At 53.8% G+C, this 27979-nt stretch overlaps 1 protein-coding gene across 4 annotated transcripts in view; it reads left to right on the top strand.

Moving 5' to 3' along the window:
• AHNAK2 (AHNAK nucleoprotein 2) overlaps positions 1-25117 on the top strand; it is a 75710-nt gene extending 50593 nt beyond the window's left edge. For all 4 annotated transcript variants that reach the window (XM_083836733.1, XM_083836732.1, XM_083836734.1 and 1 more), the window contains exon 7: positions 97-25117. In XM_083836733.1, the coding sequence (XP_083692859.1) occupies positions 97-24111 (24015 nt within the window). In that variant the 3' untranslated portion in view covers positions 24112-25117. The remainder of the gene's footprint in view (positions 1-96) is intronic.
• The last annotated feature ends 2862 nt before the right edge of the window (positions 25118-27979 follow it).

The raw sequence follows: 27979 nt of genomic DNA, 5'->3' as shown, positions 1-27979 counted from the left end.
ATATTTTATAGTATATATTTTATTGTCTATATTTTATTTTGTCTTGCATCTATATTTAGTTTACTCTTAATCTACCAACTATATTTGTTCTTTCAGGAAAAAGAACTCAGTGAAAGCATTCCTGAAGAAACGCTGCGTATTTCAGGAAAAACTATTTCAGAAGAAGACAGGGAAACATTAATTGTAAACCAAAGGGTAGGAAGAAGCAAGAGACCTAAAAAAGATAGACTGTCATGGCCAAAATTCCAGTCAATTAAAAATAAAAAGATATTGGGACACAGAAGATCTCATAGTACATCTGATGCATATGAGCCTGCTATACAGGATATTTCCCCTACAAGCACAGACACAGAGTCTCAATTTCAACAAGACGTTCATATTAAAGAAAAAAAAGGAAGCCAAAAGAAACTGAAGTTCCCTAGTATTGGATTCAAAATGCACAGATCCAAAGCAGAATCTCAAGACAAGCAAAAAAAAGAAATAAAAGCTACACTGCTATCTGAAAGACAAAAGATACATAAAGAAGATATCAGCATGGAAAGTCCTGAAATACTGACTGTTGAATATACCACATCTCCTGCTTATGAAATGAAAACAGAGGAGTTACATGAAACTTTAACAAAAGACTTAAAAGATATGAAAAACGGTATTCCCACTCATGAAAAAAAATGCCCTGAAGTTGAAATAAGCATTAAAACAGAAAAGGAAAAGAAATCAGCATTGAAGATTACTGTACCTGAAGGACCAGCTGTAACAACACAGGTACTGAAGCCCAGTTCAGAAGCAGCAGATCTGAAAAAAAGCCCAACTAAACAACTACCACAAGCCTCATCAAAATCACGGAAAAAGAAACAGAAAGGAACAGCTGGTAAAACAGAAGGAGAAAGTGGAATTAACATAGACATAATGGATCATGCAGCAAAAGGATCCATACAGGTAAGAGGTCTAGAAATAGGCACTGCTAAAGCAGAATTACACACACCTGACATACTGGAAACAGAAGAAAAGCAAATGGAAGATGACACACAAATACTAAAAATTCAGAAAACAAAATCTGAGATTTCAGTGCCCAAAAGAAAAGAGCCAGAGACTGAGAACACTTTAACCAAACCAGAAAGCGATGTTCCGCGTTCTGTACCAGAAACAACAGCTGATGAAATTACAGAGGTAGGCAGGAAGTTAGAAGTGAAAACTCACATACCTGATGCAGAATCAGAAGAATCTACTTTGAAAATGCAAATACCATCATTCAAGATTGCCAAAATACCTAAAGCTGACATTAAAATATCAAGAGAAGACAGCACAGTTGAATCAGATGATATTGTTAAAAAGGCACAGACAGAGGATGATATGCCCACAAGTGATAAAGACTTGAAGATGGACATTGGCATGAAGACAGGTGAAAAGGATACGGAAGGAAAAGAAAGCAAATTCAGACTACCAAAGTTTAAACTGCCTACATTTACCTGGGCAACTGCAAAGGATGAGACAGGGGAACCTTACAGTCAGTTAAGGGACAAAGAAGCAAAGGTGCCATCCCTAAAAGAAGGTGCAAAAATGGAAATGAGCATATCAGGAGAAGATATGAATGTTCCAAGTGCTGAAATGGAAATAGGAATATCCAAAGAAAAAATAAGTGAAAAAAATATCGAACAGACAGTAGGAGATGAATTATCAACATTAAAAAAGCAACATATAAAAAAGTCATCGCCAGACATGCATTTGGAAAAAATAACTGGACAAATACTGCCTACAAAACCAGATATTGAAGTAAAAATGGGTGAACCCAGTACACAATCCAAGAAAACAGAAGAATCTATGTCTCAAATAGGAAAACCAAAAGACGAAAGAGAAATAAAAATGAAAGAAAAAAAGATAAAATTAACAAAAAAAGGATTATTTAAACAAGACACAGAGATTCCAAAAGAAAACATAGAAATAACAAAATACAAAACTGATGTAAACAAATCAGAAAATGAACGTTCAGAAGCAAAAAAAGGAAAAACCACTGTTACAATGACAGCACAGGAAGTTCTGGAGAAAAAAGCCTCCCTCAAAGCTGACATCAAAGCTCCCAAGGTGGACATCAGCCTGCCCTCCGTCGACGTCACCCTTCCAAAGGCCAGCGTCGAGCTGCAGGCATCTGAGGCGGCGCTTGCCCTCGAAGGGGAAGCAAAAGCCCCAGAGAAGGAGGCCACAAAGGCCAAGGACGGCAAGTTCAAAATGCCCAAGTTCGGCATGCCTTCCTTTGGCTGGTCCAGCAGCAGAGAGGCCAAGGGCACCGTGGCCGCCGATGTGGACGTGAGCCTCAAGGAGCCCCAAGTGACGGCTCCCTCGGGAACCGCCGAAGTTGAGGTGACCCTGCCCGGGGCCGAGATCCAAGCTCCCGGCGTCGACGTGACCATCGAGACAGCCGCCGGCGGAGACGGCGAGAAAGGACGCTTCAAAATGCCCGACGTCAAGATGCCCAGTATCAAGGCTCCCAAAGTCGAGGCGGACGTCAGCCTGCCCAAAGTCGAGGCCAGCCTGCCAGAGGCAGAGGTCAAGGCCGGCGCCGTCGACATCAGCATCTCGGCGCCCGACATCAAGCTGCCCTCTGTGGAAGGCTCCCTTGACCTCCAGGCACCCGAGGTAGACGTGAAAGTGCCCTCCGCCGAAGGCTCGCTCGACGGAGCCGAGCTGGAAGCCACGGGCCTCAAAGGGAAGTTTAAGATGCCCAAGTTCGACAAGCCCAAATTCGGAGTGTCGGCGCCCAAGGCGGAAGGGCCCGAAGGCGAGGTCAGCCTGCCCACCGCTGAGGTCGACCTGCCCTCCGGCACCGTGACGGTGGCAGGGGAAGGCCCTGCACTGGGCCTCAAAGCTGACGTTGCCGGTGCCAAGACCGAAGGGGCTGGCTGGAAGCTGGAAAAGCCCTCCCTCAAAATGCCCAAAGCTGACATCAAAGCTCCCAAGGTGGACATCAGCCTGCCCTCCGTCGACGTCACCCTTCCAAAGGCCAGCGTCGAGCTGCAGGCGCCCGAGGCGGCGCTCGCCCTCGAAGGGGAAGCAAAAGCCCCGGAGAAGGAGGCCACGAAGGCCAAGGACGGCAAGTTCAAAATGCCCAAGTTCGGCATGCCTTCCTTTGGCTGGTCCAGCAGCAGAGAGGCCAAGGGCACCGTGGCCGCCGATGTGGACGTGAGCCTCAAGGAGCCCCAAGTGACGGCGCCCTCGGGAACCGCCGACGTTGAGGTGACCCTGCCCGGGGCCGAGATCCAAGCTCCTGGCGTCGACGTGACCATCGAGACAGCCGCCGGCGGAGACGGCGAGAAAGGACGCTTCAAAATGCCCGACGTCAAGATGCCCAGCGTCAAGCTGCCCAAAGTCAAAGCGCCCCACGTGCAGGTCAGCCTGCCAAAGGGCGAGATCTCCGTGCCCAAAGCCCAGGCCGAAATCCCGGAGGGCGAGCTCACCCTGCACGGCCCCGACGCCGAAGGCAGCCTGGACGTGGCTGCCGGCAAAGTGGAGGGCAGCGGCATGAAAATACACATGCCAAAAGTCAAGGTGCCCAGCGTGGCCTTCTCCAAGCCAACCGTCAAGGCTCCCAAAGTCGAGGCCAGCCTGCCAGAGGCAGAGGTCAAGGCCGGCGCCGTCGACATCAGCATCTCGGCGCCCGACATCAAGCTGCCCTCCGTGGAAGGCTCCCTTGACCTCCAGGCACCCGAGGTAGACGTGAAAGTGCCCTCCGCCGAAGGCTCGCTCGACGGAGCCGAGCTGGAAGCCACGGGCCTCAAAGGGAAGTTTAAGATGCCCAAGTTCGACAAGCCCAAATTCGGAGTGTCGGCGCCCAAGGCGGAAGGGCCCGAAGGCGAGGTCAGCCTGCCCACCGCTGAGGTCGACCTGCCCTCCGGCACCGTGACGGTGGCAGGGGAAGGCCCTGCACTGGGCCTCAAAGCTGACGTTGCCGGTGCCAAGACCGAAGGGGCTGGCTGGAAGCTGGAAAAGCCCTCCCTCAAAATGCCCAAAGCTGACATCAAAGCTCCCAAGGTGGACATCAGCCTGCCCTCCGTCGACGTCACCCTTCCAAAGGCCAGCGTCGAGCTGCAGGCGCCCGAGGCGGCGCTCGCCCTCGAAGGGGAAGCAAAAGCCCCGGAGAAGGAGGCCACGAAGGCCAAGGACGGCAAGTTCAAAATGCCCAAGTTCGGCATGCCTTCCTTTGGCTGGTCCAGCAGCAGAGAGGCCAAGGGCACCGTGGCCGCCGATGTGGACGTGAGCCTCAAGGAGCCCCAAGTGACGGCGCCCTCGGGAACCGCCGACGTTGAGGTGACCCTGCCCGGGGCCGAGATCCAAGCTCCCGGCGTCGACGTGACCATCGAGACAGCCGCCGGCGGAGACGGCGAGAAAGGACGCTTCAAAATGCCCGACGTCAAGATGCCCAGCGTCAAGCTGCCCAAAGTCAAAGCGCCCCACGTGCAGGTCAGCCTGCCAAAGGGCGAGATCTCCGTGCCCAAAGCCCAGGCCGAAATCCCGGAGGGCGAGCTCACCCTGCACGGCCCCGACGCCGAAGGCAGCCTGGACGTGGCTGCCGGCAAAGTGGAGGGCAGCGGCATGAAAATACACATGCCAAAAGTCAAGGTGCCCAGCGTGGCCTTCTCCAAGCCGACCGTCAAGGCTCCCAAAGTCGAGGCCAGCCTGCCAGAGGCAGAGGTCAAGGCCGGCGCCGTCGACATCAGCATCTCGGCGCCCGACATCAAGCTGCCCTCCGTGGAAGGCTCCCTTGACCTCCAGGCACCCGAGGTAGACGTGAAAGTGCCCTCCGCCGAAGGCTCGCTCGACGGAGCCGAGCTGGAAGCCACGGGCCTCAAAGGGAAGTTTAAGATGCCCAAGTTCGACAAGCCCAAATTCGGAGTGTCGGCGCCCAAGGCGGAAGGGCCCGAAGGCGAGGTCAGCCTGCCCACCGCTGAGGTCGACCTGCCCTCCGGCACCATGACGGTGGCAGGGGAAGGCCCTGCACTGGGCCTCAAAGCTGACGTTGCCGGTGCCAAGACCGAAGGGGCTGGCTGGAAGCTGGAAAAGCCCTCCCTCAAAATGCCCAAAGCTGACATCAAAGCTCCCAAGGTGGACATCAGCCTGCCCTCCGTCGACGTCACCCTTCCAAAGGCCAGCGTCGAGCTGCAGGCGCCCGAGGCGGCGCTCGCCCTCGAAGGGGAAGCAAAAGCCCCGGAGAAGGAGGCCACGAAGGCCAAGGACGGCAAGTTCAAAATGCCCAAGTTCGGCATGCCTTCCTTTGGCTGGTCCAGCAGCAGAGAGGCCAAGGGCACCGTGGCCGCCGATGTGGACGTGAGCCTCAAGGAGCCCCAAGTGACGGCGCCCTCGGGAACCGCCGACGTTGAGGTGACCCTGCCCGGGGCCGAGATCCAAGCTCCCGGCGTCGACGTGACCATCGAGACAGCCGCCGGCGGAGACGGCGAGAAAGGACGCTTCAAAATGCCCGACGTCAAGATGCCCAGCGTCAAGCTGCCCAAAGTCAAAGCGCCCCACGTGCAGGTCAGCCTGCCAAAGGGCGAGATCTCCGTGCCCAAAGCCCAGGCCGAAATCCCGGAGGGCGAGCTCACCCTGCACGGCCCCGACGCCGAAGGCAGCCTGGACGTGGCTGCCGGCAAAGTGGAGGGCAGCGGCATGAAAATACACATGCCAAAAGTCAAGGTGCCCAGCGTGGCCTTCTCCAAGCCGACCGTCAAGGCTCCCAAAGTCGAGGCGGACGTCAGCCTGCCCAAAGTCGAGGCCAGCCTGCCAGAGGCAGAGGTCAAGGCCGGTGCCGTCGACATCAGCATCTCGGCGCCCGACATCAAGCTGCCCTCCGTGGAAGGCTCCCTTGACCTCCAGGCACCCGAGGTAGACGTGAAAGTGCCCTCCGCCGAAGGCTCGCTCGACGGAGCCGAGCTGGAAGCCACGGGCCTCAAAGGGAAGTTTAAGATGCCCAAGTTCGACAAGCCCAAATTCGGAGTGTCGGCGCCCAAGGCGGAAGGGCCCGAAGGCGAGGTCAGCCTGCCCACCGCTGAGGTCGACCTGCCCTCCGGCACCGTGACGGTGGCAGGGGAAGGCCCTGCACTGGGCCTCAAAGCTGACGTTGCCGGTGCCAAGACCGAAGGGGCTGGCTGGAAGCTGGAAAAGCCCTCCCTCAAAATGCCCAAAGCTGACATCAAAGCTCCCAAGGTGGACATCAGCCTGCCCTCCGTCGACGTCACCCTTCCAAAGGCCAGCGTCGAGCTGCAGGCGCCCGAGGCGGCGCTCGCCCTCGAAGGGGAAGCAAAAGCCCCGGAGAAGGAGGCCACGAAGGCCAAGGACGGCAAGTTCAAAATGCCCAAGTTCGGCATGCCTTCCTTTGGCTGGTCCAGCAGCAGAGAGGCCAAGGGCACCGTGGCCGCCGATGTGGACGTGAGCCTCAAGGAGCCCCAAGTGACGGCGCCCTCGGGAACCGCCGACGTTGAGGTGACCCTGCCCGGGGCCGAGATCCAAGCTCCCGGCGTCGACGTGACCATCGAGACAGCCGCCGGCGGAGACGGCGAGAAAGGACGCTTCAAAATGCCCGACGTCAAGATGCCCAGCGTCAAGCTGCCCAAAGTCAAAGCGCCCCACGTGCAGGTCAGCCTGCCAAAGGGCGAGATCTCCGTGCCCAAAGCCCAGGCCGAAATCCCGGAGGGCGAGCTCACCCTGCACGGCCCCGACGCCGAAGGCAGCCTGGACGTGGCTGCCGGCAAAGTGGAGGGCAGCGGCATGAAAATACACATGCCAAAAGTCAAGGTGCCCAGCGTGGCCTTCTCCAAGCCGACCGTCAAGGCTCCCAAAGTCGAGGCGGACGTCAGCCTGCCCAAAGTCGAGGCCAGCCTGCCAGAGGCAGAGGTCAAGGCCGGCGCCGTCGACATCAGCATCTCGGCGCCCGACATCAAGCTGCCCTCCGTGGAAGGCTCCCTTGACCTCCAGGCACCCGAGGTAGACGTGAAAGTGCCCTCCGCCGAAGGCTCGCTCGACGGAGCCGAGCTGGAAGCCACGGGCCTCAAAGGGAAGTTTAAGATGCCCAAGTTCGACAAGCCCAAATTCGGAGTGTCGGCGCCCAAGGCGGAAGGGCCCGAAGGCGAGGTCAGCCTGCCCACCGCTGAGGTCGACCTGCCCTCCGGCACCGTGACGGTGGCAGGGGAAGGCCCTGCACTGGGCCTCAAAGCTGACGTTGCCGGTGCCAAGACCGAAGGGGCTGGCTGGAAGCTGGAAAAGCCCTCCCTCAAAATGCCCAAAGCTGACATCAAAGCTCCCAAGGTGGACATCAGCCTGCCCTCCGTCGACGTCACCCTTCCAAAGGCCAGCGTCGAGCTGCAGGCGCCCGAGGCGGCGCTCGCCCTCGAAGGGGAAGCAAAAGCCCCAGAGAAGGAGGCCACGAAGGCCAAGGACGGCAAGTTCAAAATGCCCAAGTTCGGCATGCCTTCCTTTGGCTGGTCCAGCAGCAGAGAGGCCAAGGGCACCGTGGCCGCCGATGTGGACGTGAGCCTCAAGGAGCCCCAAGTGACGGCGCCCTCGGGAACCGCCGACGTTGAGGTGACCCTGCCCGGGGCCGAGATCCAAGCTCCCGGCGTCGACGTGACCATCGAGACAGCCGCCGGCGGAGACGGCGAGAAAGGACGCTTCAAAATGCCCGACGTCAAGATGCCCAGCGTCAAGCTGCCCAAAGTCAAAGCGCCCCACGTGCAGGTCAGCCTGCCAAAGGGCGAGATCTCCGTGCCCAAAGCCCAGGCCGAAATCCCGGAGGGCGAGCTCACCCTGCACGGCCCCGACGCCGAAGGCAGCCTGGACGTGGCTGCCGGCAAAGTGGAGGGCAGCGGCATGAAAATACACATGCCAAAAGTCAAGGTGCCCAGCGTGGCCTTCTCCAAGCCGACCGTCAAGGCTCCCAAAGTCGAGGCGGACGTCAGCCTGCCCAAAGTCGAGGCCAGCCTGCCAGAGGCAGAGGTCAAGGCCGGCGCCGTCGACATCAGCATCTCGGCGCCCGACATCAAGCTGCCCTCCGTAGAAGGCTCCCTTGACCTCCAGGCACCCGAGGTAGACGTGAAAGTGCCCTCCGCCGAAGGCTCGCTCGACGGAGCCGAGCTGGAAGCCACGGGCCTCAAAGGGAAGTTTAAGATGCCCAAGTTCGACAAGCCCAAATTCGGAGTGTCGGCGCCCAAGGTGGAAGGGCCCGAAGGCGAGGTCAGCCTGCCCACCGCTGAGGTCGACCTGCCCTCCGGCACCGTGACGGTGGCAGGGGAAGGCCCTGCACTGGGCCTCAAAGCTGACGTTGCCGGTGCCAAGACCGAAGGGGCTGGCTGGAAGCTGGAAAAGCCCTCCCTCAAAATGCCCAAAGCTGACATCAAAGCTCCCAAGGTGGACATCAGCCTGCCCTCCGTCGACGTCACCCTTCCAAAGGCCAGCGTCGAGCTGCAGGCGCCCGAGGCGGCGCTCGCCCTCGAAGGGGAAGCAAAAGCCCCAGAGAAGGAGGCCACGAAGGCCAAGGACGGCAAGTTCAAAATGCCCAAGTTCGGCATGCCTTCCTTTGGCTGGTCCAGCAGCAGAGAGGCCAAGGGCACCGTGGCCGCCGATGTGGACGTGAGCCTCAAGGAGCCCCAAGTGACGGCGCCCTCGGGAACCGCCGACGTTGAGGTGACCCTGCCCGGGGCCGAGATCCAAGCTCCCGGCGTCGACGTGACCATCGAGACAGCCGCCGGCGGAGACGGCGAGAAAGGACGCTTCAAAATGCCCGACGTCAAGATGCCCAGCGTCAAGCTGCCCAAAGTCAAAGCGCCCCACGTGCAGGTCAGCCTGCCAAAGGGCGAGATCTCCGTGCCCAAAGCCCAGGCCGAAATCCCGGAGGGCGAGCTCACCCTGCACGGCCCCGACGCCGAAGGCAGCCTGGACGTGGCTGCCGGCAAAGTGGAGGGCAGCGGCATGAAAATACACATGCCAAAAGTCAAGGTGCCCAGCGTGGCCTTCTCCAAGCCGACCGTCAAGGCTCCCAAAGTCGAGGCGGACGTCAGCCTGCCCAAAGTCGAGGCCAGCCTGCCAGAGGCAGAGGTCAAGGCCGGCGCCGTCGACATCAGCATCTCGGCGCCCGACATCAAGCTGCCCTCCGTAGAAGGCTCCCTTGACCTCCAGGCACCCGAGGTAGACGTGAAAGTGCCCTCCGCCGAAGGCTCGCTCGACGGAGCCGAGCTGGAAGCCACGGGCCTCAAAGGGAAGTTTAAGATGCCCAAGTTCGACAAGCCCAAATTCGGAGTGTCGGCGCCCAAGGTGGAAGGGCCCGAAGGCGAGGTCAGCCTGCCCACCGCTGAGGTCGACCTGCCCTCCGGCACCGTGACGGTGGCAGGGGAAGGCCCTGCACTGGGCCTCAAAGCTGACGTTGCCGGTGCCAAGACCGAAGGGGCTGGCTGGAAGCTGGAAAAGCCCTCCCTCAAAATGCCCAAAGCTGACATCAAAGCTCCCAAGGTGGACATCAGCCTGCCCTCCGTCGACGTCACCCTTCCAAAGGCCAGCGTCGAGCTGCAGGCGCCCGAGGCGGCGCTCGCCCTCGAAGGGGAAGCAAAAGCCCCAGAGAAGGAGGCCACGAAGGCCAAGGACGGCAAGTTCAAAATGCCCAAGTTCGGCATGCCTTCCTTTGGCTGGTCCAGCAGCAGAGAGGCCAAGGGCACCGTGGCCGCCGATGTGGACGTGAGCCTCAAGGAGCCCCAAGTGACGGCGCCCTCGGGAACCGCCGACGTTGAGGTGACCCTGCCCGGGGCCGAGATCCAAGCTCCCGGCGTCGACGTGACCATCGAGACAGCCGCCGGCGGAGACGGCGAGAAAGGACGCTTCAAAATGCCCGACGTCAAGATGCCCAGCGTCAAGCTGCCCAAAGTCAAAGCGCCCCACGTGCAGGTCAGCCTGCCAAAGGGCGAGATCTCCGTGCCCAAAGCCCAGGCCGAAATCCCGGAGGGCGAGCTCACCCTGCACGGCCCCGACGCCGAAGGCAGCCTGGACGTGGCTGCCGGCAAAGTGGAGGGCAGCGGCATGAAAATACACATGCCAAAAGTCAAGGTGCCCAGCGTGGCCTTCTCCAAGCCGACCGTCAAGGCTCCCAAAGTCGAGGCGGACGTCAGCCTGCCCAAAGTCGAGGCCAGCCTGCCAGAGGCAGAGGTCAAGGCCGGCGCCGTCGACATCAGCATCTCGGCGCCCGACATCAAGCTGCCCTCCGTAGAAGGCTCCCTTGACCTCCAGGCACCCGAGGTAGACGTGAAAGTGCCCTCCGCCGAAGGCTCGCTCGACGGAGCCGAGCTGGAAGCCACGGGCCTCAAAGGGAAGTTTAAGATGCCCAAGTTCGACAAGCCCAAATTCGGAGTGTCGGCGCCCAAGGTGGAAGGGCCCGAAGGCGAGGTCAGCCTGCCCACCGCTGAGGTCGACCTGCCCTCCGGCACCGTGACGGTGGCAGGGGAAGGCCCTGCACTGGGCCTCAAAGCTGACGTTGCCGGTGCCAAGACCGAAGGGGCTGGCTGGAAGCTGGAAAAGCCCTCCCTCAAAATGCCCAAAGCTGACATCAAAGCTCCCAAGGTGGACATCAGCCTGCCCTCCGTCGACGTCACCCTTCCAAAGGCCAGCGTCGAGCTGCAGGCGCCCGAGGCGGCGCTCGCCCTCGAAGGGGAAGCAAAAGCCCCAGAGAAGGAGGCCACGAAGGCCAAGGACGGCAAGTTCAAAATGCCCAAGTTCGGCATGCCTTCCTTTGGCTGGTCCAGCAGCAGAGAGGCCAAGGGCACCGTGGCCGCCGATGTGGACGTGAGCCTCAAGGAGCCCCAAGTGACGGCGCCCTCGGGAACCGCCGACGTTGAGGTGACCCTGCCCGGGGCCGAGATCCAAGCTCCCGGCGTTGACGTGACCATCGAGACAGCCGCCGGCGGAGACGGCGAGAAAGGACGCTTCAAAATGCCCGACGTCAAGATGCCCAGCATCAAGCTGCCCAAAGTCAAAGCGCCCCACGTGCAGGTCAGCCTGCCAAAGGGCGAGATCTCTGTGCCCAAAGCCCAGGCCGAAATCCCGGAGGGCGAGCTCACCCTGCACGGCCCCGACGCCGAAGGCAGCCTGGACATGGCTGCCGGCAAAGTGGAGGGCAGCGGCATGAAAATACACATGCAAAAAGTCAAGGTGCCCAGTGTGGCCTTCTCCAAGCCGACCGTCAAGGCTCCCAAAGTCGAGGCGGACGTCAGCCTGCCCAAAGTCGAGGCCAGCCTGCCAGAGGCAGAGGTCAAGGCCGGCGCCGTCGACATCAGCATCTCGGCGCCCGACATCAAGCTGCCCTCCGTGGAAGGCTCCCTTGACCTCCAGGCACCCGAGGTAGACGTGAAAGTGCCCTCCGCCGAAGGCTCGCTCGACGGAGCCGAGCTGGAAGCCACGGGCCTCAAAGGGAAGTTTAAGATGCCCAAGTTCGACAAGCCCAAATTCGGAGTGTCGGCGCCCAAGGCGGAAGGGCCCGAAGGCGAGGTCAGCCTGCCCACCGCTGAGGTCGACCTGCCCTCCGGCACCGTGACGGTGGCAGGGGAAGGCCCTGCACTGGGCCTCAAAGCTGACGTTGCCGGTGCCAAGACCGAAGGGGCTGGCTGGAAGCTGGAAAAGCCCTCCCTCAAAATGCCCAAAGCTGACATCAAAGCTCCCAAGGTGGACATCAGCCTGCCCTCCGTCGACGTCACCCTTCCAAAGGCCAGCGTCGAGCTGCAGGCGCCCGAGGCGGCGCTCGCCCTCGAAGGGGAAGCAAAAGCCCCAGAGAAGGAGGCCACGAAGGCCAAGGACGGCAAGTTCAAAATGCCCAAGTTCGGCATGCCTTCCTTTGGCTGGTCCAGCAGCAGAGAGGCCAAGGGCACCGTGGCCGCCGATGTGGACGTGAGCCTCAAGGAGCCCCAAGTGACGGCGCCCTCGGGAACCGCCGACGTTGAGGTGACCCTGCCCGGGGCCGAGATCCAAGCTCCCGGCGTCGACGTGACCATCGAGACAGCCGCCGGCGGAGACGGCGAGAAAGGACGCTTCAAAATGCCCGACGTCAAGATGCCCAGCGTCAAGCTGCCCAAAGTCAAAGCGCCCCACGTGCAGGTCAGCCTGCCAAAGGGCGAGATCTCCGTGCCCAAAGCCCAGGCCGAAATCCCGGAGGGCGAGCTCACCCTGCACGGCCCCGACGCCGAAGGCAGCCTGGACGTGGCTGCCGGCAAAGTGGAGGGCAGCGGCATGAAAATACACATGCCAAAAGTCAAGGTGCCCAGCGTGGCCTTCTCCAAGCCGACCGTCAAGGCTCCCAAAGTCGAGGCGGACGTCAGCCTGCCCAAAGTCGAGGCCAGCCTGCCAGAGGCAGAGGTCAAGGCCGGCGCCGTCGACATCAGCATCTCGGCGCCCGACATCAAGCTGCCCTCCGTAGAAGGCTCCCTTGACCTCCAGGCACCCGAGGTAGACGTGAAAGTGCCCTCCGCCGAAGGCTCGCTCGACGGAGCCGAGCTGGAAGCCACGGGCCTCAAAGGGAAGTTTAAGATGCCCAAGTTCGACAAGCCCAAATTCGGAGTGTCGGCGCCCAAGACGGAAGGGCCCGAAGGCGAGGTCAGCCTGCCCACCGCTGAGGTCGACCTGCCCTCCGGCACCGTGACGGTGGCAGGGGAAGGCCCTGCACTGGGCCTCAAAGCTGACGTTGCCGGTGCCAAGACCGAAGGGGCTGGCTGGAAGCTGGAAAAGCCCTCCCTCAAAATGCCCAAAGCTGACATCAAAGCTCCCAAGGTGGACATCAGCCTGCCCTCCGTCGACGTCACCCTTCCAAAGGCCAGCGTCGAGCTGCAGGCGCCCGAGGCGGCGCTCGCCCTCGAAGGGGAAGCAAAAGCCCCAGAGAAGGAGGCCACGAAGGCCAAGGACGGCAAGTTCAAAATGCCCAAGTTCGGCATGCCTTCCTTTGGCTGGTCCAGCAGCAGAGAGGCCAAGGGCACCGTGGCCGCCGATGTGGACGTGAGCCTCAAGGAGCCCCAAGTGACGGCGCCCTCGGGAACCGCCGACGTTGAGGTGACCCTGCCCGGGGCCGAGATCCAAGCTCCCGGCGTCGACGTGACCATCGAGACAGCCGCCGGCGGAGACGGCGAGAAAGGACGCTTCAAAATGCCCGACGTCAAGATGCCCAGCGTCAAGCTGCCCAAAGTCAAAGCGCCCCACGTGCAGGTCAGCCTGCCAAAGGGCGAGATCTCCGTGCCCAAAGCCCAGGCCGAAATCCCGGAGGGCGAGCTCACCCTGCACGGCCCCGACGCCGAAGGCAGCCTGGACGTGGCTGCCGGCAAAGTGGAGGGCAGCGGCATGAAAATACACATGCCAAAAGTCAAGGTGCCCAGCGTGGCCTTCTCCAAACCGACCGTCAAGGCTCCCAAAGTCGAGGCGGACGTCAGCCTGCCCAAAGTCGAGGCCAGCCTGCCAGAGGCAGAGGTCAAGGCCGGCGCCGTCGACATCAGCATCTCGGCGCCCGACATCAAGCTGCCCTCCGTAGAAGGCTCCCTTGACCTCCAGGCACCCGAGGTAGACGTGAAAGTGCCCTCCGCCGAAGGCTCGCTCGACGGAGCCGAGCTGGAAGCCACGGGCCTCAAAGGGAAGTTTAAGATGCCCAAGTTCGACAAGCCCAAATTCGGAGTGTCGGCGCCCAAGGCGGAAGGGCCCGAAGGCGAGGTCAGCCTGCCCACCGCTGAGGTCGACCTGCCCTCCGGCACCGTGACGGTGGCAGGGGAAGGCCCTGCACTGGGCCTCAAAGCTGACGTTGCCGGTGCCAAGACCGAAGGGGCTGGCTGGAAGCTGGAAAAGCCCTCCCTCAAAATGCCCAAAGCTGACATCAAAGCTCCCAAGGTGGACATCAGCCTGCCCTCCGTCGACGTCACCCTTCCAAAGGCCAGCGTCGAGCTGCAGGCGCCCGAGGCGGCGCTCGCCCTCGAAGGGGAAGCAAAAGCCCCAGAGAAGGAGGCCACGAAGGCCAAGGACGGCAAGTTCAAAATGCCCAAGTTCGGCATGCCTTCCTTTGGCTGGTCCAGCAGCAGAGAGGCCAAGGGCACCGTGGCCGCCGATGTGGACGTGAGCCTCAAGGAGCCCCAAGTGACGGCGCCCTCGGGAACCGCCGACGTTGAGGTGACCCTGCCCGGGGCCGAGATCCAAGCTCCCGGCGTCGACGTGACCATCGAGACAGCCGCCGGCGGAGACGGCGAGAAAGGACGCTTCAAAATGCCCGACGTCAAGATGCCCAGCGTCAAGCTGCCCAAAGTCAAAGCGCCCCACGTGCAGGTCAGCCTGCCAAAGGGCGAGATCTCCGTGCCCAAAGCCCAGGCCGAAATCCCGGAGGGCGAGCTCACCCTGCACGGCCCCGACGCCGAAGGCAGCCTGGACGTGGCTGCCGGCAAAGTGGAGGGCAGCGGCATGAAAATACACATGCCAAAAGTCAAGGTGCCCAGCGTGGCCTTCTCCAAGCCGACCGTCAAGGCTCCCAAAGTCGAGGCGGACGTCAGCCTGCCCAAAGTCGAGGCCAGCCTGCCAGAGGCAGAGGTCAAGGCCGGCGCCGTCGACATCAGCATCTCGGCGCCCGACATCAAGCTGCCCTCCGTGGAAGGCTCCCTTGACCTCCAGGCACCCGAGGTAGACGTGAAAGTGCCCTCCGCCGAAGGCTCGCTCGACGGAGCCGAGCTGGAAGCCACGGGCCTCAAAGGGAAGTTTAAGATGCCCAAGTTCGACAAGCCCAAATTCGGAGTGTCGGCGCCCAAGGCTGAAGGGCCCGAAGGCGAGGTCAGCCTGCCCACCGCTGAGGTCGACCTGCCCTCCGGCACCGTGACGGTGGCAGGGGAAGGCCCTGCACTGGGCCTCAAAGCTGACGTTGCCGGTGCCAAGACCGAAGGGGCTGGCTGGAAGCTGGAAAAGCCCTCCCTCAAAATGCCCAAAGCTGACATCAAAGCTCCCAAGGTGGACATCAGCCTGCCATCCGTCGACGTCACCCTTCCAAAGGCCAGCGTCGAGCTGCAGGCGCCCGAGGCGGCGCTCGCCCTCGAAGGGGAAGCAAAAGCCCCAGAGAAGGAGGCCACGAAGGCCAAGGACGGCAAGTTCAAAATGCCCAAGTTCGGCATGCCTTCCTTTGGCTGGTCCAGCAGCAGAGAGGCCAAGGGCACCGTGGCCGCCGATGTGGACATGAGCCTCAAGGAGCCCCAAGTGACGGCGCCCTCGGGAACCGCCGACGTTGAGGTGACCCTGCCCGGGGCCGAGATCCAAGCTCCCGGCGTTGACGTGACCATCGAGACAGCCGCCGGCGGAGACGGCGAGAAAGGACGCTTCAAAATGCCCGACGTCAAGATGCCCAGCATCAAGCTGCCCAAAGTCAAAGCGCCCCACGTGCAGGTCAGCCTGCCAAAGGGCGAGATCTCTGTGCCCAAAGCCCAGGCCGAAATCCCGGAGGGCGAGCTCACCCTGCACGGCCCCGACGCCGAAGGCAGCCTGGACATGGCTGCCGGCAAAGTGGAGGGCAGCGGCATGAAAATACACATGCAAAAAGTCAAGGTGCCCAGTGTGGCCTTCTCCAAGCCGACCGTCAAGGCTCCCAAAGTCGAGGCGGACGTCAGCCTGCCCAAAGTCGAGGCCAGCCTGCCAGAGGCAGAGGTCAAGGCCGGCGCCGTCGACATCAGCATCTCGGCGCCCGACATCAAGCTGCCCTCCGTGGAAGGCTCCCTTGACCTCCAGGCACCTGAGGTAGACGTGAAAGTGCCCTCCGCCGAAGGCTCGCTCGACGGAGCCGAGCTGGAAGCCACGGGCCTCAAAGGGAAGTTTAAGATGCCCAAGTTCGACAAGCCCAAATTCGGAGTGTCGGCGCCCAAGGCGGAAGGGCCCGAAGGCGAGGTCAGCCTGCCCACCGCTGAGGTCGACCTGCCCTCCGGCACCGTGACGGTGGCAGGGGAAGGCCCTGCACTGGGCCTCAAAGCTGACGTTGCCGGTGCCAAGACCGAAGGGGCTGGCTGGAAGCTGGAAAAGCCCTCCCTCAAAATGCCCAAAGCTGACATCAAAGCTCCCAAGGTGGACATCAGCCTGCCCTCCGTCGACATCACCCTTCCAAAGGCCAGCGTCGAGCTGCAGGCGCCCGAGGCGGCGCTCGCCCTCGAAGGGGAAGCAAAAGCCCCAGAGAAGGAGGCCACGAAGGCCAAGGACGGCAAGTTCAAAATGCCCAAGTTCGGCATGCCTTCCTTTGGCTGGTCCAGCAGCAGAGAGGCCAAGGGCACCGTGGCCGCCGATGTGGACGTGAGCCTCAAGGAGCCCCAAGTGACGGCGCCCTCGGGAACCGCTGACGTTGAGGTGACCCTGCCCGGGGCCGAGATCCAAGCTCCCGGCGTCGACGTGACCATCGAGACAGCCGCCGGCGGAGACGGCGAGAAAGGACGCTTCAAAATGCCCGACGTCAAGATGCCCAGCGTCAAGCTGCCCAAAGTCAAAGCGCCCCACGTGCAGGTCAGCCTGCCAAAGGGCGAGATCTCCGTGCCCAAAGCCCAGGCCGAAATCCCGGAGGGCGAGCTCACCCTGCACGGCCCCGACGCCGAAGGCAGCCTGGACGTGGCTGCCGGCAAAGTGGAGGGCAGCGGCATGAAAATACACATGCCAAAAGTCAAGGTGCCCAGCGTGGCCTTCTCCAAGCCGACCGTCAAGGCTCCCAAAGTCGAGGCGGAAGTCAGCCTGCCCAAAGTCGAGGCCAGCCTGCCAGAGGCAGAGGTCAAGGCCGGCGCCGTCGACATCAGCATCTCGGCGCCCGACATCAAGCTGCCCTCCGTAGAAGGCTCCCTTGACCTCCAGGCACCCGAGGTAGACGTGAAAGTGCCCTCCGCCGAAGGCTCGCTCAACGGAGCTGAGCTGGAAGCCACGGGCCTCAAAGGGAAGTTTAAGATGCCCAAGTTCGACAAGCCCAAATTCGGAGTGTCGGCGCCCAAGGCGGAAGGGCCCGAAGGCGAGGTCAGCCTGCCCACCGCTGAGGTCGACCTGCCCTCCGGCACCGTGACGGTGGCAGGGGAAGGCCCTGCACTGGGCCTCAAAGCTGACGTTGCCGGTGCCAAGACCGAAGGGGCTGGCTGGAAGCTGGAAAAGCCCTCCCTCAAAATGCCCAAAGCTGACATCAAAGCTCCCAAGGTGGACATCAGCCTGCCCTCCGTCGACGTCACCCTTCCAAAGGCCAGCGTCGAGCTGCAGGCGCCCGAGGCGGCGCTCGCCCTCGAAGGGGAAGCAAAAGCCCCAGAGAAGGAGGCCACGAAGGCCAAGGACGGCAAGTTCAAAATGCCCAAGTTCGGCATGCCTTCCTTTGGCTGGTCCAGCAGCAGAGAGGCCAAGGGCACCGTGGCCGCCGATGTGGACGTGAGCCTCAAGGAGCCCCAAGTGACGGCGCCCTCGGGAACCGCCGACGTTGAGGTGACCCTGCCCGGGGCCGAGATCCAAGCTCCCGGCGTTGACGTGACCATCGAGACAGCCGCCGGCGGAGACGGCGAGAAAGGACGCTTCAAAATGCCCGACGTCAAGATGCCCAGCATCAAGCTGCCCAAAGTCAAAGCGCCCCACGTGCAGGTCAGCCTGCCAAAGGGCGAGATCTCTGTGCCCAAAGCCCAGGCCGAAATCCCGGAGGGCGAGCTCACCCTGCACGGCCCCGACGCCGAAGGCAGCCTGGACATGGCTGCCGGCAAAGTGGAGGGCAGCGGCATGAAAATACACATGCAAAAAGTCAAGGTGCCCAGTGTGGCCTTCTCCAAGCCGACCGTCAAGGCTCCCAAAGTCGAGGCGGACGTCAGCCTGCCCAAAGTCGAGGCCAGCCTGCCAGAGGCAGAGGTCAAGGCCGGCGCCGTCGACATCAGCATCTCGGCGCCCGACATCAAGCTGCCCTCCGTGGAAGGCTCCCTTGACCTCCAGGCACCCGAGGTAGACGTGAAAGTGCCCTCCGCCGAAGGCTCGCTCGACGGAGCCGAGCTAGAAGCCACGGGCCTCAAAGGGAAGTTTAAGATGCCCAAGTTCGACAAGCCCAAATTCGGAGTGTCGGCGCCCAAGGCTGAAGGGCCCGAAGGCGAGGTCAGCCTGCCCACCGCTGAGGTCGACCTGCCCTCCGGCACCGTGACGGTGGCAGGGGAAGGCCCTGCACTGGGCCTCAAAGCTGACGTTGCCGGTGCCAAGACCGAAGGGGCTGGCTGGAAGCTGGAAAAGCCCTCCCTCAAAATGCCCAAAGCTGACATCAAAGCTCCCAAGGTGGACATCAGCCTGCCATCCGTCGACGTCACCCTTCCAAAGGCCAGCGTCGAGCTGCAGGCGCCCGAGGCGGCGCTCGCCCTCGAAGGGGAAGCAAAAGCCCCAGAGAAGGAGGCCACGAAGGCCAAGGACGGCAAGTTCAAAATGCCCAAGTTCGGCATGCCTTCCTTTGGCTGGTCCAGCAGCAGAGAGGCCAAGGGCACCGTGGCCGCCGATGTGGACGTGAGCCTCAAGGAGCCCCAAGTGACGACGCCCTCAGGAACCGCCGACGTTGAGGTGACCCTGCCCGGGGCCGAGATCCAAGCGGCTGGTATTGATGTTGGTCTTGGTACATCCTCTGTGAAGGAGGAGGCTGTTACTAAATCTAAGACTTCTTTATTTAGAATTCCTAAGGTTTCACTTCCTAAAAGTTCTAAGCAGCATCTACAGAGTAAGTCTGTTATGGAAGTTTCTGAATCAGAATCTAGTTGTTATTCTGTAACAGAGGCATCTCCTGCAGTGATTTCTGGCAGTCTTGATTCTAATGTATTTCCTGATATTAAGGGAGATAATGCTCCTAAAAGTAGTAAGTTTAGAATTCCTAGCTTGGGTTTCTCAAAGGTTGATATTAGTTCTTCTAAATTTGAGCAGGATTCACCCTTATCAAAGGGGGATGTAACTCTTACTAAATATCAAATGAATATTGAAGAATCTGAATCAAAAATATCATCTCTTGCTGATATGAATGTTTCAGTAACAGATTTTGAAATTTTGCATGAAGATGGTTCTTGGGAGGAAGGAATTATGAAGCCAGAAATGAAAACAGCAACAGCTGAAATATGTCTTGGACACACAGAATATACAGTTAAAATACCTAAATTCCGAAAACCAAAATTTGGAATTTCTTGGTCTAAGGGAAAGCCATCAGAAAGTGACATTGTTTCCAAAGTGGAATCTGAAATTGGCAAGGAAAAGATAACATCTGATATGTTTGATATTGATATTGAATATCCATCTCAGATTCCTGATGCAGAATTAGGTGTCAAGTTACAAAAGCCTTCACCCGAATGTGTTACGGATGCAGCAAAGTTGAATATCAGTCTCCCATCAACAGAAGATACCATGCCAGAATTAGAAATGGAAATCCATGGCCCAAAGTGCAAGACAGAACAGGAATTAATTTCAGGAGAGAAGGACACTGAGGAGAAAGAAAGCAAATTTAAAATGTCAAAATTCAAACTACCTTCATTTAGTTGGTCCCCAAAGAAAGAAGCTATTGCTCCTTCTGAAGCTGAGGGACATCTGGAAGAATCCAATGTGTCTATTTCATCCGGAGACACAGAATCTAAGTTAACACTAATTATCCCTGAGAATCAACACCTTCATATGGAATTGGATACAGCAACAGAAAAAGATGGTGAAAAGGGAAAAAACAAGAAGTCCCAATTTATCATGCCAAAGATCTCACTGTCTAAAGCAAAGGGTCAAAAAGTCCAGGTGTCTCTGCCCATACTAGAAACTGATGTTTGTGATCCCAAACAAGAAAAAGATGGAGATGTTTCAGTACAGGAATCTGAGAAAGAGAGTAGTGGAGAAAGGGCAGAAATGGGTGTTAAAATGCCAAAAGTTAGAGTTCCAACTTTGGAATTTTCCAAATCAGACGTCAAAGCTCCCAAAATAGAAGTGGATACTAGCATGCCTACAGGTGAGGTCATACTTCCTGTATGTGAAAAAGATGGCTTAACATTGAAATCAGCTGTTGATGATGCCAGCCTCTCTACCTCGGATACTAAGATGATGGCTAAAGGCTCCTTTGAGGTGAAGAGTTCTGAGACAAGTGCTGAAAGTGAAATTGATGTGGGGGGTGTAGAAATAAAAGCCGAAGGTTCTGAAGGGAAAACAAAATTGTCTAAATTCCAAATGCCAAAGTTTGGCATGACACATTCTAAAGGGAAAGGGTCAGAAAAGGAGGTCAGCCAATCCAAATCAGAAGCCATAGTTCCCCAACTAAAAGCAACAATAGAAATATCTGATGTTGCCATGGAAGCACCAAATTTAGAGGTGGAATGTGGTGCAGGAACAGAAACATCCAGCCCTAAATTCAAAACAACCAAAACTGACAATAAGGCACCAGAAGTTGATGTTCACCTCCCATCAGGTGACATTTCTATCCCAAAGACAGACAGTGATATTCAGGATTCAGATACAGCACTAAAAATTAAAGAGGAAATAAAGCATGCAGATGGAGATGGAGAAGAGAAAGAAGGACATTTCAAAATGCCAAAATTCAAACTTCCATCCTTCAATTGGTCCCCAAAGAAGGAAACAACTGTTAAGCCGGATTCTGGAGCAATTTTGGAAGATAATAAACTTGCTGTAAAGTCAGGCAGAATAGACACAGAAGTAGGAGGAACCGCAACTGATGACCAAGGTCCTAAGCCAGCCCTTGATCTGGAAATATCTGCAGGAAAAGATGAACAGAAAAGTCCAATTAAAAAGCCTCAGTTTGTCATGCCTAAAATTTCACTTTCCAAGATCAAGGTTCCCAAATCGCAGACACACTCACCAAAAGTTGAAGCTGGTGCTACTATTCCTAAAACACAAAAAGATGGAGATGATTCAATACAGATACCTGATATAGAAAGAAGTCATTCCAAAAGGACAGAAGAAGGGGCACAAATCAGCATAAAACCAGCTGCAGCTAAGATCCCTACGTTAGAGTTTTCCAAAACAGAAATTGGAGCCTCCCAGACTGACAAGGGAGCCATCTCAGCAAAGATTGATGCTGCTGTGCCTGCCTCAGAGGGGAGTTTTCAACAGGTTGTCCTAAAACCAAGTTCTGATGAGGATTTCATTCAAAAAACAGGTATTAAGTACTCCAAAGGAGAAACTGCAATTGAACTGAGGAGCCCTGAAACAGCAACTGAAGGATCATTAGTTATGGATGAAAGAAAGATGAAAGTGGAAGGTCCTGATGGGAAGATTAAAATGCCCAAATACCAGAAGCCAAAGTTTGGAATCTCCCTAACAAAAGGGAAAGGCCCAGAGTCAGAGATCAGCTCTCCAAAAATAGAAGCTGAGCTACCCCAGCTAAAAATGACAACAGAAATTGCTGACATTGCTGTGGGAGTGCCAGCATCAGAATTTACATCTGATACACCAGATCTTGGATTAGGGATTTATGCTTGTAAAGCAAAAACACCTCAAGTTCTGACAGCTGGCACTGAAGCTCCAAAGGTAGACGTAAGCCCCAAGACAGTGTCTGAACCAATGACAGAGGAAGATACTGAGAGCCCTGAGGAGAAAGAAGTCAAATTAAAAGAACATGAAATTAAAGCTGAAGAAGCTCAGACTGAAGAACAACAGGGATGGTTTAAAATGCCAAAATTCAGAATACCTGCATTTGGCCGGACATCCTTAAAGGAAAAAAAAGGTGATGCTGATGTTGAAAGAAGTCTGGAAAAAACTCAGGCAGGCATTCCCTCTGCCAAAGTACATACTGAAACAACTATTCCTGAAGATACCTTCTCATTACCACATGCAGTTGCTGAAATTACTATTGGAAAAGAAGGGATTCAAAAATCAGGAGAATCTGTGAAGGGTTCTGGTGTTAGCTTGCCAAAGATGGAAGGAGATACTTCATTATCTGCAGAAAGAACAGATAGTAGAGTGAATATTCCAAAAACTGAAACATATGCAGACATAGTTAAGCGTGGTGCTGAAGGACAAAAAATGCACGCTTCAGAATTCATAGTGTCTTCAACAGAATTATCTAAACCAGAAGTAAGTGCTTCAAAAATTGACAGAGACAGCAGTTCACCAAGTAAGCTCCCTATATGTACTCTGTCTCTTCAAGAGCATAAAGTCAAATCACAGGATACAGAGATCCCAAAGGTTGAAAGTACCACTGAACTAGAGGCTTCAAGTGCAGAATTTAAAACATCATCAGCTGAAATTACTCTGGACGGAACACAGGACAGAGCAGATGTTAGCCTTTCAAAGGGAGAGATAGACATTCAAAATCATGGGGCAGTGATTAATACAGGAAAGATAAAGACAGGTGAGATGAAAATTACAGGAAAAGACAGTGAGTTAAAATGGCCCACGTGTGAATGGTCTACAACAGATGTTGTAGCTAAGCTGGAAGATATAAAGGTAGAAGTTCCAGGTGTGAAAATGGATGTTAAAATTGCCAGAGTAGATCCTGAAATGAAATTTCAAGTGAAAAAAAGTGTTGAAAAGGACATGTCTGCAAATGTGGAAGAGCAAGTAGAAGACAGAGCAGAAACAAGTAAAATTAAAGCATACAAGTTTAAGATTCCAAAGTTCGGAGTGTTGCACTCAGAAGTAAAGGGTTTAGAAGATGATATCAATTTGCCAAAGTCAGAAGCTATTTCAGTGTCTGAAACTGAAATAGGCACAGCAGAAATGCAGTTTCAAAAATTAGAAGGATCCATTGGCCTGACAAGTCCAACTCGAGATCATATGGACTCATCTGCTAGAATAACAGAGGAAACAATGGACAAATCACAAGATGGCCCGGAAGTAAATATAAAAATTCCCAAGCTAAAAATACCGAGATTAACTTTCAAAGCTCTCCCAACTGAAGCTGATGTTTCAGTGTCAAAAGTAGTACTGGATCAAAAAAGAACTATTTCTGACATTGAAGTGGTGCATCTGCAAGCAAGTTCTGCTGTCCCCGAAGAAACACCAGAGATTCTAGAGGGCAATATTCAAAAAGCAAAAAGCAAAATTCTAACTCTGACCGAACCTGACGTTAAAACAGCACAGATGACTGCTACCATAGATTCCTCCCTTCCAAATGTGGGGCAAGACATTCATTGGTCATACGTAGAAGGCCAAGAAGTGAGTGAGATAGTAGAACCTGAACATGTTGCTATTGAAAGGTGTGAAATTTACACTACTGAGATAGTGAAAGAATCAGAGATTCTTTCATCTGAAGTTAAAACTGCTACTTTGGGATTCTCATTGCTCAAGGTGAAGTTGCCTGAATCACATAGTGACTTAGAAGTGCTAGTCCAGCAGCCATCTTCAGTGGAAGATGCATCAATGAAATGTTCTGGTGAAAGCTTTGGAGCAGATGTACAGAGGCCTGGCAGTGCTGAGATTAAACCATGTGATAAACCTCACAGTGAGACTGAAGAATCTAGTAGAGTGATAGGTTTGCCAAAGTTAAAAACATTTACCGTTGAAGTAAAGCCCTCCAGTAAACCTGAGGAGAGTCATCCTGATAAGTCACCAGAGGAAATAACTGCAGCTCCTCTCTCTAAAGATGAGGATGTAGCTGAAGCACTAGAAGATGAGGAAAAATACATAACTAACGAAAAAGAAAAACCTGATAGTAAAAGATCTCCTGGAAGATTCAAATTTTGGCTTCCAAGTATTGGCTTTTCATCTTCTGGTGATGAAACAAGCTCAGATTCAAAAACAGAAGTAAAAAAAATAGAAGAAATGAAACCAGAAGATATGAAACCAAGTGACACATCAGTTAGTGATTCTTCTAAGCAAACAGAAAAAACTGGATGGTTTAGATTTCCCAAGCTTGGTTTCTCGTCTCCTTCCAAAAAAGCTAAGACTGTTGACAAAGAAGAGATAGGTCATAAAGAGAGAAGAATCTCAGATGAAGATAGCCCATCAGATAAACCTGAAGTATTTTTTGATGCACAAGAAACCTTATCACCTAAAGAAGCAACAGAGGGTGAAAAAGTTGAAATTGATGGGACCTCATCTAATGTTCCAGTTTCTCGAACTATCGTTACATCTTCAGCAAGGACTGAACTAATCTTGTTGGAGGAAGAAAAAGATAGTCAATCTAATATTTCTGGAGATACAACCAAATGAAGACTGTCTTCTCTCAACACCCTCAGTGAAAATAAAATAATCTATACAGAAAAAAAAAGAGAGAGAGAAAAAGAGAAAAAATGTTTTCCTGATTTTCCAGTCGTCAAAAATTGAACAAAACTCAAAGTTGATATTTATATAAACTGTTGACTGAACAGGATTTACCACATCTAAATTTTCATACACATGAATGTGCTATACTGTGCAGTAATAAAAATACTATTTTATCCAAATCTGCCCCAAAGGCAACAACTACTACAGATACAGGGAAGTTCATAGTTTTAATAAAGTCTGAGGAGATGCCTGAACCATGAAAGTAAACTATTGAAAAGACTCAATGACAACATAGGAACTTGTTAAATATGCTTCTCAAAACAATTCCAGTTATGATTAGATTATAGATTATTTGCAAACAGAGTATAAACTAGTACTATGAGAATTATACTTACCTGTTTAGATTTTGGACATTTCTGACCTATTTTTGCTTTCTTACTAAACTATTTTTCTTTATTTCAGCTAAGGTAATGCATATACTCCACAGTCATTTAAAAATGCAAAATGAAAACAAAATACTAGTGTAGAGAGACTAAGTCTTTACCCCTTCCTCTCTTCTCATTTTTTGGTTACTGTGGTGGGTCATATTTAGCCATAAGAGGTCAAAAATAAATCAATAAATTCAGGACCAAAAAATTAATTCACATTTTTAAGGTACCAAAATAAAACATGGTGGTAAAGAATAATTATAAAAATTTGGATAAATAAATTTTTATGTGTATATTTACTGGATAGATAAATGCACAGAATGATCTGCCACATTTTGGTGGAATTGCTTCAAAGATTTTCTGGGAAAGGAGATGTACATAATTATTTACCTCTTTGTTTATATTAATGCTTCTCTCAAGTGCACAGCCAAAACCAGAGTGCATATGTGACAGCCTTCATATGTATCATTAAAACACTGTCTGTATTCTGAATTCACAATAAACTCACCATATGAAAAATAAAACAAGTCACATGAATTACTGATAGCGCCACTAGCATTTTCTGGTTCTGAAAACTGCAGCTGAAAACCCCAGCTTAAATTTGCAGAAGGTTTGATTGTATCCCACTCTATGCTGAAGTGACTGCTTAATGGCAGTACAGTTTCTAAATATGATGGCAATGGTTACAAACTAATCTGAGACTTTTCACCCATTACAATCCAGAGTTTTACAGATTTGCATGTGCAGTCATGCATCTTTATTTTTTTTCATCCTGTTTTTTCTTATCCTTTTTTCATCCTGTCTTGTCTATCTCTATATTCTACTTCGTACAGGGAATGCAGACATAGCAAAACAATTAGAAACTGAGTTATAATAGAAGTGTACTTGTTTGTGTAATCATTTGTAGCTCGAGGTATTCTCCATTTCTACATCCTCATGGTAGTCTTCAATATTCTAGAGACCTTCTGGAAGCCTGTGTTCCTCATATTATCCCTGAAGAGACTGTTGACAAAAGTACTAGGCCTGTTTCATTTATGTGAATCATGCAGCATTTCCCCAAAGTTTCCCTAAGTTTATGTGTCATTGTTGAAAAGACTCAAAGTTACCACATCAGACAACATATACCAGGACTGAATGAAGAACATTGTGATCACGCCAGAAAAATTGAGACCAGAAAAATGTAATATCTGCAATAAAGGACAACCCATTGTAACAGCAGTTCTTGTCTGCCTGAAAGGCAGCCTTCACATAAAATGTTTCTCAGGTAGTGTCCCTTAACTTAGGCACGCAGAAAGAAATCCACCTGGACAGCACCATGTGTAGGAGTCTGCCATGGTGGTGAAAGAATGAGGTCAATTAAAATTGAGCTCTGAGACAGCAAAGACCACAGAGCAATACTCTCTATTATGTTATTAAAAGCTGAATGAAGTAGATGAGGAAAGAACAGTAGAGAAAAGAAGCAGCAATAAAACCTTTCTCCAATAGGCTGCTGTCAGCTTCGGTGAAAGTGAAGGTTAGGAGAAAAACAACCTTGTTAACAAGGTATTACCCAAGGGTCTGACTGCAGGAATAGGTAAAGACAGAGCTCGAAAGAGTGCAAGGAGCACAGACATAAATCTGCAAAACACTGACACTTTGTCAACAGGCTCCTGTGTTTCTGACCCCACCTGCATATGTTTTGACTTTCAGGTTGTTTTTTTAACTGTGGTAGGTTTCTTGGGATACTGCTGCTTATTTTTTAACGATGGAAAATTGGGCTGTTCAGCTAAACATCTATGTGCAGTCTCCAGCCACACAAACCTACAACTACAATCTGACATGGAAAGGGAGCTATAAATACATGAAGAAGAAGGACATGTGTGTTGTGTGTCATCTCGTCCCCCTCCCCCCCTCTCCCCCCATCCTTTATTGTTCAGACATAAATACATGACTATTGGCTAGCTTTTTTGTGGTTATATTTCCTACAAACAGAATCACAGTATGGTTTGGGTTGGAAGGGACCTTAAAGATCTCCAGTTCCAACTCCCTGCCATGGGCAGGGACCCCTCCCACCAGACCAGGCTGCCCACAGCCCCATCCAGCCTGGCCTTGAACTCTTCCAGGGATGGGGCATCCACAGCTTCTCTGGTCCAGGTCTGTACCAGGGCCTCACCGCCCTCTAAGTGAAGAATTTCCTCCTAACATCTAGTCTAAATTTCCCCACTTTTAGTTTAAAACCACTCCCCCTTCTCCTATCACTATCTGCCCGTGTAAAAATTCATTCTGCATCTTTTTTATGTCTCCTATTTGAAGTATGACCTCTGATATCCCAAAGGCAAGACCGCCAAAGTTAATCCTGAATGAGATAATACAGAGGCCCAGGAGCAGTGCCCCTGATGGAAGAGCCGAGGGTTGTGGAAAAATTTGTAACTATCAAAAAATTAGGATAAAACACAGAAAATACAAAAGCTTTTGGATCAAGCTGACGTCTAATGCATGAGCCCAGGTGACTTCGTTGTCTTGTCCAAACACATAAAACTATGGAGCCAGCTAGGTTCTGCCTTGCTGTCATCTGCATGGCTGTCAGCAGTGCTATAGCCACAAGGCCTTGCACTGAGCCAAGCGTACTCAGAAAGAATACTTGCTGGGACAGCAGTGCGGAAGTTCTGCATGAAATGCACTCAGGTAAAGCAAGGTGAGTTAGCTAAAGATGTACTCCATCACAGGCAGGTGGGAGGAGCTGAGCCTAGCAGACTACCATGCTCAAGACCGAAGCCGGTAATTTTGTCTAGGCCCACCCAAGTAGACAAGTATTAAGAAATATCTGAACTGTCTGTGGCCAGGGCTTAGGTGACCTCCAAACTAGAAAAATCCATAAAAGGCTAACACATGCTAATTAAAAGTAATAATGAATTACACTTGGGAAAATCCTTACCTTGAAGAAATCACAATCTAAATGAAAGAGACTTGCAATAGGTGGGTGAATAAGGGCTATTATTAACCCTTTTTCACAAATGGAAGAGGAAAATACTGAGAGATACAAGGCCTGGATATAATTTACACCATATTCTACCTTTGTAATAGAGAACAAATAATGTGTAGCTACCAAGAGGCCCAAAAAGTCTTATAAGAAACCAGGAAACTAAACTCAAGTTCCTTTGAAATACAGTTCATTGTCTTAATTGCAAAGCCCTCCTTTGTATGTGGAGAAAAAACAAACAAACAAAACAAACAAAAAAACACAGATGATGACAGTAAAGAAAATAAAATAGCACTCTTGAAGGCATCAATTTTTCCTTTATAAGTTGAACCTTATCCCAGAAGATTCTTGTGTTACCAAGATACAAGCCTCATAACCTGCCCAGAAACTTTGCCCCACTAAACAACTTACCCAATACTGTCCAATT

This window comes from Anser anser (assembly GCF_964211835.1).
Source record: "Anser anser genome assembly, chromosome: 5".
Classification (NCBI taxonomy): domain Eukaryota; kingdom Metazoa; phylum Chordata; class Aves; order Anseriformes; family Anatidae; genus Anser; species Anser anser.
Note: the sequence above shows the minus strand (reverse complement) of the source record. Positions and strands in the feature narration are given on the sequence as shown.